This window comes from Ostrea edulis, chromosome 8 (assembly GCF_947568905.1).
Source record: "Ostrea edulis chromosome 8, xbOstEdul1.1, whole genome shotgun sequence".
Classification (NCBI taxonomy): Eukaryota; Metazoa; Mollusca; class Bivalvia; order Ostreida; family Ostreidae; genus Ostrea; species Ostrea edulis.
Window position 1 is genome coordinate 32738245 of NC_079171.1, and position 12341 is coordinate 32750585.

The 12341-nt window shown below is 35.9% G+C and overlaps 2 protein-coding genes across 2 annotated transcripts in view; one reads left to right on the top strand and one right to left on the bottom strand.

Annotated features, from left to right (window-relative positions):
* Positions 1 to 1219: 1219 nt before the first annotated feature.
* LOC125672784 (acetylgalactosaminyl-O-glycosyl-glycoprotein beta-1,3-N-acetylglucosaminyltransferase-like) lies at positions 1220 to 6362 on the bottom strand. Its single transcript, XM_056147562.1, has 4 exons — positions 6246 to 6362; positions 6030 to 6147; positions 5632 to 5765; positions 1220 to 2287 (listed from the first exon to the last, which is right to left on the bottom strand). The coding sequence occupies exons 1-4, from the start codon at positions 6360 to 6362 to the stop codon at positions 1220 to 1222; spliced, it is 1437 nt and encodes a 478-aa protein (XP_056003537.1).
* A 2658-nt stretch (positions 6363 to 9020) lies between these two features.
* Positions 9021 to 12341, top strand: part of LOC130049667 (E3 ubiquitin-protein ligase MIB2-like) — a 46842-nt gene continuing 43521 nt past the window's right edge. Inside the window, exons 1-2 of the mRNA XM_056147563.1 lie at positions 9021 to 9122; positions 11824 to 11874. Coding sequence (XP_056003538.1) covers positions 11827 to 11874 — 48 coding nt within the window. The 5' untranslated portion in view covers positions 9021 to 9122; positions 11824 to 11826. The remainder of the gene's footprint in view (positions 9123 to 11823; positions 11875 to 12341) is intronic.

Sequence of the window (12341 nt, forward strand, 5' to 3'; positions counted from 1 at the left end):
AATTGTAAATTTCAGGGGCCCTAGCGGCGGGGCAAAAACTGTCCAAAATTGACCAATTTAAAAAAAAAACTCTTCTCAAGAACCACACACATATAAGAAAGGCTAAATGCATGGTGATGTAGAGCAGGAGGGCCTCTACCAAAATTATAAATTTCATGATCCCCGGGGTAGGGGTTCTGACCCCAGGGCGGGGCCAAACTTGGTATATAGTGTTATGTGTAAAATACTTAAATAACATCTTCTTTAGTGTGGTTGATACTATGTTGAGACTAAATAGATATTTAGAAGGAGCAGGTAGTCCTTTACCAAAATTGTAAATTTGATGATCGTAGGGGTTTTGGTATCAGGGTGGGGCTATCAATCATTCTATTTCTTTTTTTTTTTTCATATTTGGTATGAAGCATATTTTGAACAAGGGGGACATCGATTGTAAATTTCATGATCCCCGGGGTAGGGGTTCTGACCCCAGAGCGGTGCCAAACTTGGTAAATAGTGCTAAATGGATAGAACAGGTAGTCTTTTACCAAAATTGTAAATTTGATTTTCTCCAGAGTAAGGGTTCTGACCCCAGGGTGGGGCCAAACTTAGTATATAGTATGTATGTGTAAGTTTGCTGATACTGTATAAAATCTAAATGCATACTTAGAGATAACAGAAAAGGATGTACAAAAGATGGTGAATTGTATAACCCAGGGTTATGACTTTAGGATGAATCCAAATTAGTAACATCTTTTGATATTTTAATGTTAATACACCAATTATTTGAAGCCTTTCATCAGTGTATGCACTTTTGGGGGCAGTGAAGTTTTAACAACGCATCTTGTTTATACTATTGCTGAACATTACAATTTAGCTTAAATATTCAGAACAGGATTTTTCTTCTTCTAGATTTCATAGCTCATGGAAGTAGTGATACTTTTTCATTAGTGTTCAGGTGACCGATAAGGCCTGTGGGCCTCTTGTTTCTGAATCTTTCTAATAAATTATAGTCACTCATTCCAGAGAAATTTGAAGCATTTTAGCTCTTCTGAGTCGAAGAACTTAAATTATAGGAAGTTTAACACACATGATAATTTACGTCACATTCACTTATTTTTAATTATCTTACAACAACGTTAACTGCTTGTGACGTCTCTACGTGAGTAGTAAATTCCCGGATGTAAAAAACAACAAAGAAATGCAAGAGGTCCCTAGTATGTTTATTGGTGTTTATTTTCTATCATTCAAAATAATAATAATATTCAAAGATACTCTGAAACCTGTCGTAAACAACAGCCATCCACATTTCAAGAATCTCACCGTCATTTACCTGCATAACAAGATACTTGCATTTCCCCATAAGATGTCTGTAACAATCGTGTGCTTGTGAATATTGAAAAGATAACCTCTCACCGAATGACACAAACGTCACGCCTTTTAGAAAGGACGGTAGACTTCCGAACAGATAAACGTCATCAATCCAGAAAAATGGCGCCGTGTGCGCGGCTTGGTACAGAGGACGGACTAGATCTGTAGAGAGCAAGACCACAGACCCACTACAATACTGCAGTGGATATCGTTCATGTCCCCAATAAAATGTGTCGCTCACGGACCATTTGCTGCTTTTATTTCGAATTATGTCCATGGAGTTTGGTTCCCATACATTGCAAAATATAAGCCTTTTTCGATTTTTCAAAAATGCATAATTTTCAAAGAATTTGAATAGATTGATAAAGGAGTCATCATCAACCTTGATTACGATTTCGACATTCATACAATTCTCCGCGATCCAACGCAATCCTATGACGCCCTTGTTTGTCAAGTTTCTGTACGAGTCTATGAAGTCACCTTGGATGATATCGCGGTGTGTCCTGCTCGCCATAAGTAACGTGTCTTGCATGTCCATATTATGTGTTGTCCCTACCAGAAATATCACACACACAGTTTCTGGACTATAGTGAGAAATATTCAACCATGTCGCCCGCATCTCTTTTCTTCTCCAAAAATTCTCAACTGCGCTGTGAACAAAGACTAGTGCTGACACCTTCTTATGGCTGCGACACATATTTACATTGTTGATTATATATCTTGTTTTTAAAGTCAAAGGATATGTCGTTTTAGTTTGTACGGGTCTCTTGTAATTTGGAGGTAATGGATTCGACTTCAGGGTTCTTTGTAAACGTGTCAGTCCACTATACGTCACGCAGAAGAGGTATAAGAGACAGACCACACACCTGTACTCAACAGTATAATCACTACAAAGTCCCTTTGCATTTCTCTTCTTGTTGAAGCCTCTGTGAAGACGATTCTAATTGAATAAAAAAGAAAATGAAACAAATCGCTGTACACCAATATAAACACACCGTACTGTAATGTGGATTACTATGGCAACTCTTTCAAGAATCGGTCACGACGTAGATACAAATGAAGCGGCATGTCAGCTACTATCACCGAAAAACAGGAGGAATAATTCAATTGTTAAATCACTGGTAAATAAGACAATTGGAAATGATTTGTACAGAACAGAGAGATACAGTTACAATATACCTCCGTGGGACACCGTGTTCATCAAGTCTAAGTGAAACACGTCTTTTGTAACAGAATTCATTTCTCGACTTCCGTTAAACACATCTGCGGATAACTCCGTTTACCTGATCAGGATATGGGGCTCACAGCGAGTGTGACTGGTCAACAGGGGATGCTTACTCCTCCTAGGCACCTGATCCCACCTCTGGTGTGTCCAGGGGTCCGTGTTTGCCCAACTATCTATTTTGTATTGCTTGTAGGAGTTATGAGATTGATCACTGTTCGTTATCTTCACCTTGCATCTGTTAGTATGCTCCCCATGTGGCTGTTATGTGTGTTCATTGAATCGTGTACTGGATTTATGCTTTGAATGAATGTCCATCTCTACATCAAACAAATTACAACAAAATTATCAATACGGTCTATGCAAAAGCTCGGAGCAGTGCATTTGTCACAAAGTACATATATTGAATGCACCAACTGTTTAACAAACAACAGCCTGTTTCTGATTTTCACAAAATAATGTTCTTGGCTTTAAATGTTTTATTTCTCTTAAGCTAGCTCGTTAAACTACACTTTCATCAAATGGTTCGTTTCAGCAACTCGCACGAAACATGATTTCACCATCGAAAGAGGCTCTCGATAATTTGATTTATTTTGTAATTTTTCTGTGATTGATTTTTTTTCGTAAGGACAGAAAGATAAAAATAATGCAAATAAGAGCTTTTAAAATCCTAACATTGCTTTAATTCTTCAATGCATGATGTGAATATTTGATAAAACCAATAATATTGATCAAAGTTATAACACTTTTATGTTAATATCTTTTTTTCCTTCCAACGTCTACAATCTTCAAGAAATGTATATTTCAAACAAATATATTTTAAAAAGAAATTGAAACAAAGGGACAAATTTAAGAAATATCACCGATTTTGGATTTAAACTTAACCCGAAGAAAAAGTAACGGTCCCGATAAAAATTGATATAAATTACGAAACTGTCCATATTGTTGCTAATTTTATGCACTTTTCATCAAGAAATTAGTTTCCTTTAAGGTAACTCACTACATTACAATTTTATTTAATGACTCGTTAAAACACCTCTTATGAAGTATGATTTCATCATCAAAAGAGTGAACCAAGCTCTTAATTATTTTATATGATTGCTTGTATGTGATTTATCCCGGAATGATCAAGTAACGTAGTAAAATGTTATTTAGTAAAGTACAGTGTGTATGAAGTAAAAGGCGGCATGTAATGTGTATTTGCAGTAAAATGCAGTGTGTAATGTGCATACGCAGTAAAATGATATTAAGTATAGTATAGTATGCAATAAAATACAATGTGTAAAATGTGCCTGTAGCAAAATGTAGTCTGTGTAAAGTAAAGTGAAGAAAGTAAGTGTTGTGTGTGTATTGTAACAGTATATCTGTATCTAAATTATTTGTACAAGTTTTATCGTTACAGATCCCTTCTTCATTTGACTCCTTTTTGAAGTAAAGGATGAACTTGAGTGCATTAAAACGGTATAAACCTTAGAACTCGTCTTCCTAGTGTAATGCCTGGCGTCCATCCAGCGACATCATTACTCCGTGGGTATAAGGCCGTGAAGGATCACAACTGGAAACCAGATGTCCAGAAAAAAACCCACATCCATTTTAAAATGAAGTGAACACTATTCTGGAAAAGGATCCTAATGTTTCACTCCTCTATACCTCTAGTAGCAGTTCCAAATCCCCCAAGGAAGAAGATGAAGATATGCCCTCTTGTAGTTCTACCAACACGCGCAGAGTTGAAACATCTGATATTGATAATAATACAGATGGAGAGCCTTCATGCAGTAGTAAAAATCCATAAATCAAAGCAATCCTCATCTTTGCAGTTAGTTTCCATGCTTGGACATTATATAGAAAAACAAGAGGAGAGAACAGAAAATATCACACAACGAATGTAAACAATGCATAATGAAAAAAATGGATCTGTTAAAAAGTCGGTGACGTTTTAAAAAAAATCTCAATTGGGAGGAAGGGGTATCAAAAGTGGTGATTTCTGCTACACTCTGCATTATTGGTACATGCGTTTTCTTATACTAACAGTATATGTTGTAGTTTAAGTTGGTTCAACAATTGATTATATATTTGTATTTTTGTTGATTATTTGAGCCCAGATTAGTGCCATGTTTTGCAGGTGATTGTGTGGTGTGCTTTGAAGAAAAAAGAGAAGTGGTTGTCGATCCATGTGGCCACTTTGGGCTATATAAGAAGTGTACACAAATCTCGAGAAAATGTCCAATTTGTTGATGTAAGATAAATATAAATAAGAGTTTGACTGTGTTTAAAATGTAGTTTGCATTTGCTACTAAAGGGGCATGGATACGATTTGAGCTGATTTTTTTTTTCAATTTTATTGTTCCATTTTTACTGTTAACAATGCTTAACTAAAGTACTTATAATGGTCAACCAATATTTGAATATCAGTTGTTGATGTAAATGGGAGATACAAAGCTCACAAAGAATTGTGAGCTCTGTTTCTCGCATGTACATCAACAATTTGCATTCAAATTTTTAAGCATTCTAAACATTAAAAATGGGAAAATATTTTTGTTTAGGTCAAATCGTGCTCATCACCTTTTAAAACGAGTTAAATTCTTGATATGGCACAGATAATCAAATTCAGGAAAGTTTTCAGCTGTTGTTGATGGTGTGGTAGACATATATTCTTCTGTTTTTATAAGCAAATAATTTTACACGTTATTTTTATTGATTACAAAATTCCATATATTTGCATTAAGGGGACTGGTTTGTTAAAAAGGGTTTTTAATGTCTCCAAACAAGATATATATTCGGATGTGTAATTAATACATGAGAGGTACATGTATAATGTGATTGATATTGCAAAGAAATGTTTTTATCTATGATTTAACACCAAGTCGTCTTTGATTAAAGGAAAATTTATTTCTTGTCTTCTTTGTTTGAAGAAATAGAACATTTGCTGTTTTAATGATATTTTATTCCATTTATATTTTGTTCATTTGATGATGCTTAAATAAAAAGTGTTCTAGTTGTCAGGTATTTTCCTTGTCTTCTTGAAAAAAAGTAACAACTCCTACTGGTATATTTATACTTACAAAATGTGGTCTGTCTCTGAACAGAACAGCTGCAATTCTGTTGCGTTTTAAGGTGCCTGCGTTGTCTTGAATATGAGGTCCATGAAAACCTATATCATTCTCATCATCCTTAGCCAGCATTTCTTCCAGGAAATCTGCAGATAAAATACACACGTTGTGTATGACACAACAAACAATAATTGTGTCACTGGCTTCTTGAATGTTTTTAATGTTTATACATCCAAGACGATGAAATCTTGTTTTTAGCATTCCAAATTCCCTTTCGATAACTACCCGAGTTGAGGATTGGCATTTGTTATAGAATTTTTGTTCGGGGGTCAAATGTCCATTATCACGATAGGGTGTTAAAACCCATGGCTTGAGAGGGTATGCAGAATCGGCCAATATATGACCATCACCAAAGAGTGTTGGTCCATTGTCATAAAGGTCAGAGTTTCTGAAGACACGGACATCGTGAACGCTGCCTGGCCATCCTCCATAACAGTCAATGAAGCGTGTATCTTCTTTACAGACAGCCTGTGAATACAGAATGTTTCCAATATTGTAATAAATGAGACAGATTAATAGTTAGGGGAGAGATTACAAAGGAATATCCACTGGCTTTGTATTAATACCTGTAATTGTATAGAATGACATCCCTTCCTGTTAATGTATTTCCCTTGATTATTAGATGGAGAGGGAATTCTGATATGGGACCGTCCACAGTTCCAATTACATTTGGAAAACCGCATTTCATTACAAATTGGTCTTTGACAAATTGAACTTCATTGGCATCAGGCCAGGCTATAATCTTTGATCTCAAGTAATCATAGATTACCCTAACAATTCTTCGCAGAGATTGGATAACGCTAAATTCTGTAACTCCAAATCTGTCAGCTATTTGAAGGGTCAGCTATTTGAAGGGTGGTGTATATATATTTCAGTTTATAACAATTGCACTAAATGTGTTTTGATGACTTGTTACAAGGATTTTGAAAGATGGTTTTATTAAATCATACTAATCAGGCACTTAGCATTGATATTCAAAGTGTGGGGGAAGGGGGTGCGCGCCAGCCGAGGGAAAAGTTGAAGGTCGACTTCTCTTAAATCCTTCAAATGCAAAAAGAAAGTTTACCTGATATTTCAAAATCTTAAATCGGAAAGGGGGAAGTATGAGGAGACTTCATCACTTAACACCGCTGGACCCCCCCCCCCCCCCAACAGGTGCGTTCATCATTTACTAAATGGTTTCAATTAGTAGATATCAAGCATTTACTACAGTTATAAAGGGGGGGTCAACCAATGTAAACTTTAATTGCATTTGAAAGTTAACGTAAAAAAGTGGTTGGTACCGAGAACAATTTTACACTTGATTCATGAACTTTACAGGGCACGGTTCTTACGCTGTACTGAACTGAGGAATCAAATGCACCCAACGTGTCAATTTCATCACGTGCCAGTTTTCTATACTATAGTTATGCTATTGATGTTAAGTAAATTTACAAAATTCTTAATCAATAATTGATTGATTGCATGATTTTAACCCCCCTCTTGAAAATTTTCACTCGCATGGAGACGTCACCATTGCTGGCAAAGGGGTGTGAAATTTAGGCCTATATAGATACTCATCGCTTATGGCCTTTGAGCAGTGCGGATCTTTATCGTATCACACCTGCTATGACATTGGGCCTCGGTTTTTGCGGTCTCATCCGAAAGGCCGTCCCATGTAGTCGCCTCTTACGACATGGAAGGGGTAGGTATTGAGGGCCTATTCAAAACCGGATCCCCACGGAAGGAGTTTGTGTGTATGGTCATGTATATATATCTTTATTTTTAGTCAAAGAGAAATAACTCTAATATTCTTTACTCAATCATTTCACTACCCGCAATATAGTTGCTAAAAAAAATTAAGGTCTTAGAATTCGTTTCAGGGGTTATTTGAAATGTATAGTGAAAAAAATATTATTGCCAATCAGAAAATTCTGAACATGGTATCGCAGGGAAAACGAAATATAATTAGAATACTTTCTTATGAGTAACCATGAAATATTAAGGTAATTCGAACCTAGCTCAGGGTTGCAAAAGCCTCAGGTTTTTCCGCATTTTGCAACTCTTGGGTAGAATTACCTTATAATTTGATGGTTATTCATAACAGGTTTATAATCATCGTCAACAGGAGCGGCCGATCTATTTGTAATAGTTATAGAAAGTACACATGAGGAAATGAGAAGTTTTTATTATTATTATTGTTTCGGTAGAATACTTCCTTGTCAATAACATATATAAGATACTGAATACAATATTTAAATATAATTATTGATTACTGTTACCAATACGTTTAATTTTTATGTATTATTAATTACTCCTCCGTATGGCCGAGTGGTTAGAGCATTACGTTCAACATCACACAGCCTCTCACCTCTGTTGGCGCGAGTTCGAATCCCGCTCAAGGAAAAGGTTCGCAGTTTACTTTCGGAAAGTCGGTGGTCTCTTTCCAGGTACTTGTATCTGGGTTCTCTCTTCCAACAATAAAAACTGGGCACTACCAGATAACTGAAAAATTGTTAAGTTTGGCGGAAAACACTAATCAAATCAATCCGTATGGATCCGGATTAGAATATGTCATCAGTACCCCTTGGTTGTGTAAGAGGTGGTTAAATGGGGCTGCTTTTCGGATGAGACCGCAAAAACCGAAAAAGGGACTGTGTCTATGTATGTGTGTGTAGTTTGGTTGTTGTTATGTTAAAGTCATTGCAAATCGAATGGACCTAAAACTTGAATGAAGAGTTCAAAGTATCCAGGTGATGAGAATTTGTTTGAGAAAATACTTTTATTTTGCTTTAATTCGATGGGTTGATAAATGGATTACAATTCTAAACGCATGTATGTAGAACATGTTAATAGTCTACATTTAAAAATGTGTTTTTAATTAGATAAAAAACTCAACGGTTTATTACGTTACTGCTCTAAAAGCTTGCATATTGCATTAGAGCATGTTCATGTTTGGATGATATTTCATACATTTATAACTTTTGAAAACCATTCAAGTGTTCTTAGATAAATAATTTATTCAAGTGGGTATTCAAATTAAAATATATTTTGTGTGTATGAACCACTATTTTACTTTAATTATCTTACGCTATTTCAAATTTTCATAGTTATGTTTAAATTTAGAACAGATACAGTGACAGAACACTCGATCGGAAATAGTGATTAAAATACATACTATTAACATACGGTCATCTTCCGTGTATCAAGTCAAGACACAAACAGCTGGGAAGAAAGGTAATGTGCATTTCCCCCCATAATATGAACACGGATTTTTCGTACAGATTTTTTAAAATCAAATTTTGTGATTAATTGATCAAAATGAGTTAATGCCTGAATTTTCATTTTTGTTGACATCCAACAGTTGCTGAGAAGAGAACAGGACTGTCTTGCTAACGGAACGTACAGTTCAGATGAACTCAATGTACATGATTTACTCCAAAACCTGAATTGAAAAGCCGACGGTAACACTTTGTCTTTCATTTTTTTTAGAAATAGAATTAGCATGCTAATAACTGTCACTTCATTTATGTTTAGGTTATCATAATGGAACAATTTGATTTCAAAGTCGAACCCCTTTAAAGCTTGGATTTTCAATAGTTGTGTAGTGAATACATGCAACACAGAGGGAAACACATTTAATCAATGAATTAGTAATGTGTTATCAAAGTTATCGATTTGTGACATTAAATGAACAAGCGAAGATAATTAACAGGGTTTATCTCATAACAAATACAAAATTACGAGAATGGCAAACATAGGCCACTGGACATACTTGAGGTAGGATGGGGTGCCTAGGATATGTCCGCATGCTGAGCGGTTGCATGTGCCCTGACCCCTATATGTTGATAATGTAAACAATGCAATCCGTAGTCAAATTCAGCATTTAATGTCCAAATATGAAGGAGACATGGAAGACTACCATATCTTTTCATTCGAGTTCACTAGGATATTTGTTAGACAAAGAAATTACTTTATTCTGTTGGATTAAAGTATACATTTTCAGGGTGGTGTAAATGACAATTTTCGCTACAGAGCTGTAAATCCAAGGAGGGGGGGGGGGGGATTTGGGGTATACCTGAAAGCTACATATATATCCCCTATGAAAACCATTGATATACAGCACATTATTTCTCTTGCACGACTTAAGTCTTATACTGAATATTCTAGTATGGCCGTCTTAAAATTTTAAGGTAAAAAACCCACATTTTTCCCAAAACAGGATAAACCTTCAAACATTCAATAGAGCCACACACAAACCGAAGAAGCACAGCGTAGGTTGTCAGTCAATTCGAACCCGTTTTGATTTCCATACCCACTTGTTTTAATATTTTTTTCAATATATCTATATATGTGCGTTCAAGACGTCATTGAAAACACATTTTTTTTCCATCAAGTTTTCCAGGACTACTGGGCCAGGAAAGTACAAAGTTACATGACAGCTTACTGACATAAGTTTGTCAACATAATAGTTCCTGGGAGTAGAATGAGGTCACAATAGGGGATCAAGGTTTTACATACAAATATATGGGGGAAATATTTTAAAAATCTATTTCTCAAGAAAAACTGGATCAGGAAAGTACAAATTTACATGACAGCTTTCTAACATAGTGCAGATTCAAGTTAGGGATCAAAGTTTTACATATAAATATAAAGAGAAAATCTTCTCTGGGCCAGAGAAGTTCACATTTACATGAAAGCTTCCTGTCATAGTTCAGATTCAAGTTTGTAAAAATGATGACACCTGAGGGTAGGGTTTGACCATAATAAAGATCAAAGTTTTACATGCGAACATATAGGGGGATTTGTAAATATGGACCAAAATGACTCAGCTGAGCGATGTGGCCCATGAGACTCTTGTTTTAAATTATAATACATCTAGACTAATATAAGCATTTAGCCAGTAACTACAAAGTCATAGAATCCTGCGTGGTTGTGTTCAGAAGCTTCCTCATTATGATAAAGGGGAAGATATGTTTCTTTAATCCACCAACCGAATTACACAGAAAAAGTAGGTCCACAGATATATTGTGAAAAGGAAACTGAACTTCCTTGAAACGGCGGACATTGCTTTGTGTGATGATGATCAGATATTTCTAGACCTGATTTTAAACAATTATCTTAATCTTTAACAATGGTACAGTGACAACATTCTATATGACCATAAGTATGAGTGAGCCCAAGACAGTGTGAAGAATGTGGGATATATGTACATAGTTTAGTGGTGTATGGTAACGAAAATATATGTAAATAAGTTTAATGGAAGATAATCGGGTCTTTCCGAATTCACGGGAAATTAAAATTTCATCATGTTAAAATTATTACCCTTTCGTGTAGTACATTTCACTTTCAAAGCAACTTTAAATTACAAATGCAGAAGCGTACGTTATGAAATAATATTTCCAGCTTTTACGAATCTGAGCGAGAGATTCAGTTCTTGAAGTTCAGTGTTAGAAATCTGCAAATATGGACTTATCGTTTTAAATCTACAGAGGGGAGTAAGCGATAGCAATCTACAGAAGGGGGTATACTCTAAAAATCTACATAGCGGGATTGAGCACTAGAAATCGAGATAACGTTGGAAATATAGAGGTGGCTAGACGTTAGTAATCTACCGAGGTGGCTAGGCGATGGGAATCTACCTAGGTGGCTAGGCGATGGGAATCTACCAAGGTAATCAGCAGATGGGAATCTACAAAGGTGGCTAGGCGTTGGTAATCTACAGAGGTGTCTAGGCGCTGGAAATATACAGAGGTGGCTAGGCTCTGGAAATCTGCAGAGCAGGCGAAGTATTATGCCCGGAATATATAACGATCTGGTTTGCCAGTACAACCTATAATTGGGTCAAATATTGTCTGACCTGTTTCATACCGATAGTTAGGCCACTCTTTACACAATGATTCTAATTGCTGATTACTCATTAAGATCAACGGAATATAGGACTCAAGGCGGTATGACCGGTCAACAGGGGATGCTTAGTCCTCATAGGGACTTAATCCCACCTCTTGTTTGCCCGACTTTTTAATTTTGTATTGCTTATTGAAGTTTGATCACGGGTCGTTAAATTCACCTATCATAATGTACATCTGTCTTTGAGTCACAATCAGATGAATTCATTTGTCAAATTGTACAATGTCTTATAATGTATTTAGTCTGTTTTAACAGGAGATGGCTTCTAATGATAACCCAGATGAAGATATGTCACAGATTAAAAAGGTATAAGGAATTTCCTTTCTTTGATTCACAGGGAATGTACAAACCATTTTACAAAAATGTACTCCCAAGATGTATAATTTTCCTTGAATGAAAGCAACTAGAAAATTTAGAAAAATACATTTGTTTACGCTATGATAATTGCCACATCGAAAAGTACAGAGTTATGTCTTTTAATGACGGTAAAGAGATGTAACTACCTCCCCCCTCACAATTAATTACCAGTACAGGGATATGATAATTGAGATCAAAATTACATAGCGGCTTATTTTTTCGTCGTCTCTCCTGCAGGCAGCATGTAGTAAATAATTAAGGTTACTCAGGTCAGCGACGAGGCCCATAAGTCTCTTGTTCTGTTTGTCATTCCAGTGGCGGAGTCCGGAGATCGGACCCCCTTTTATGAGAAAACGTTTGCATAAAAGGGGTAAAAATAACTCATTTTGAGGGTTGCACCCTCTTTGAAAACTAGA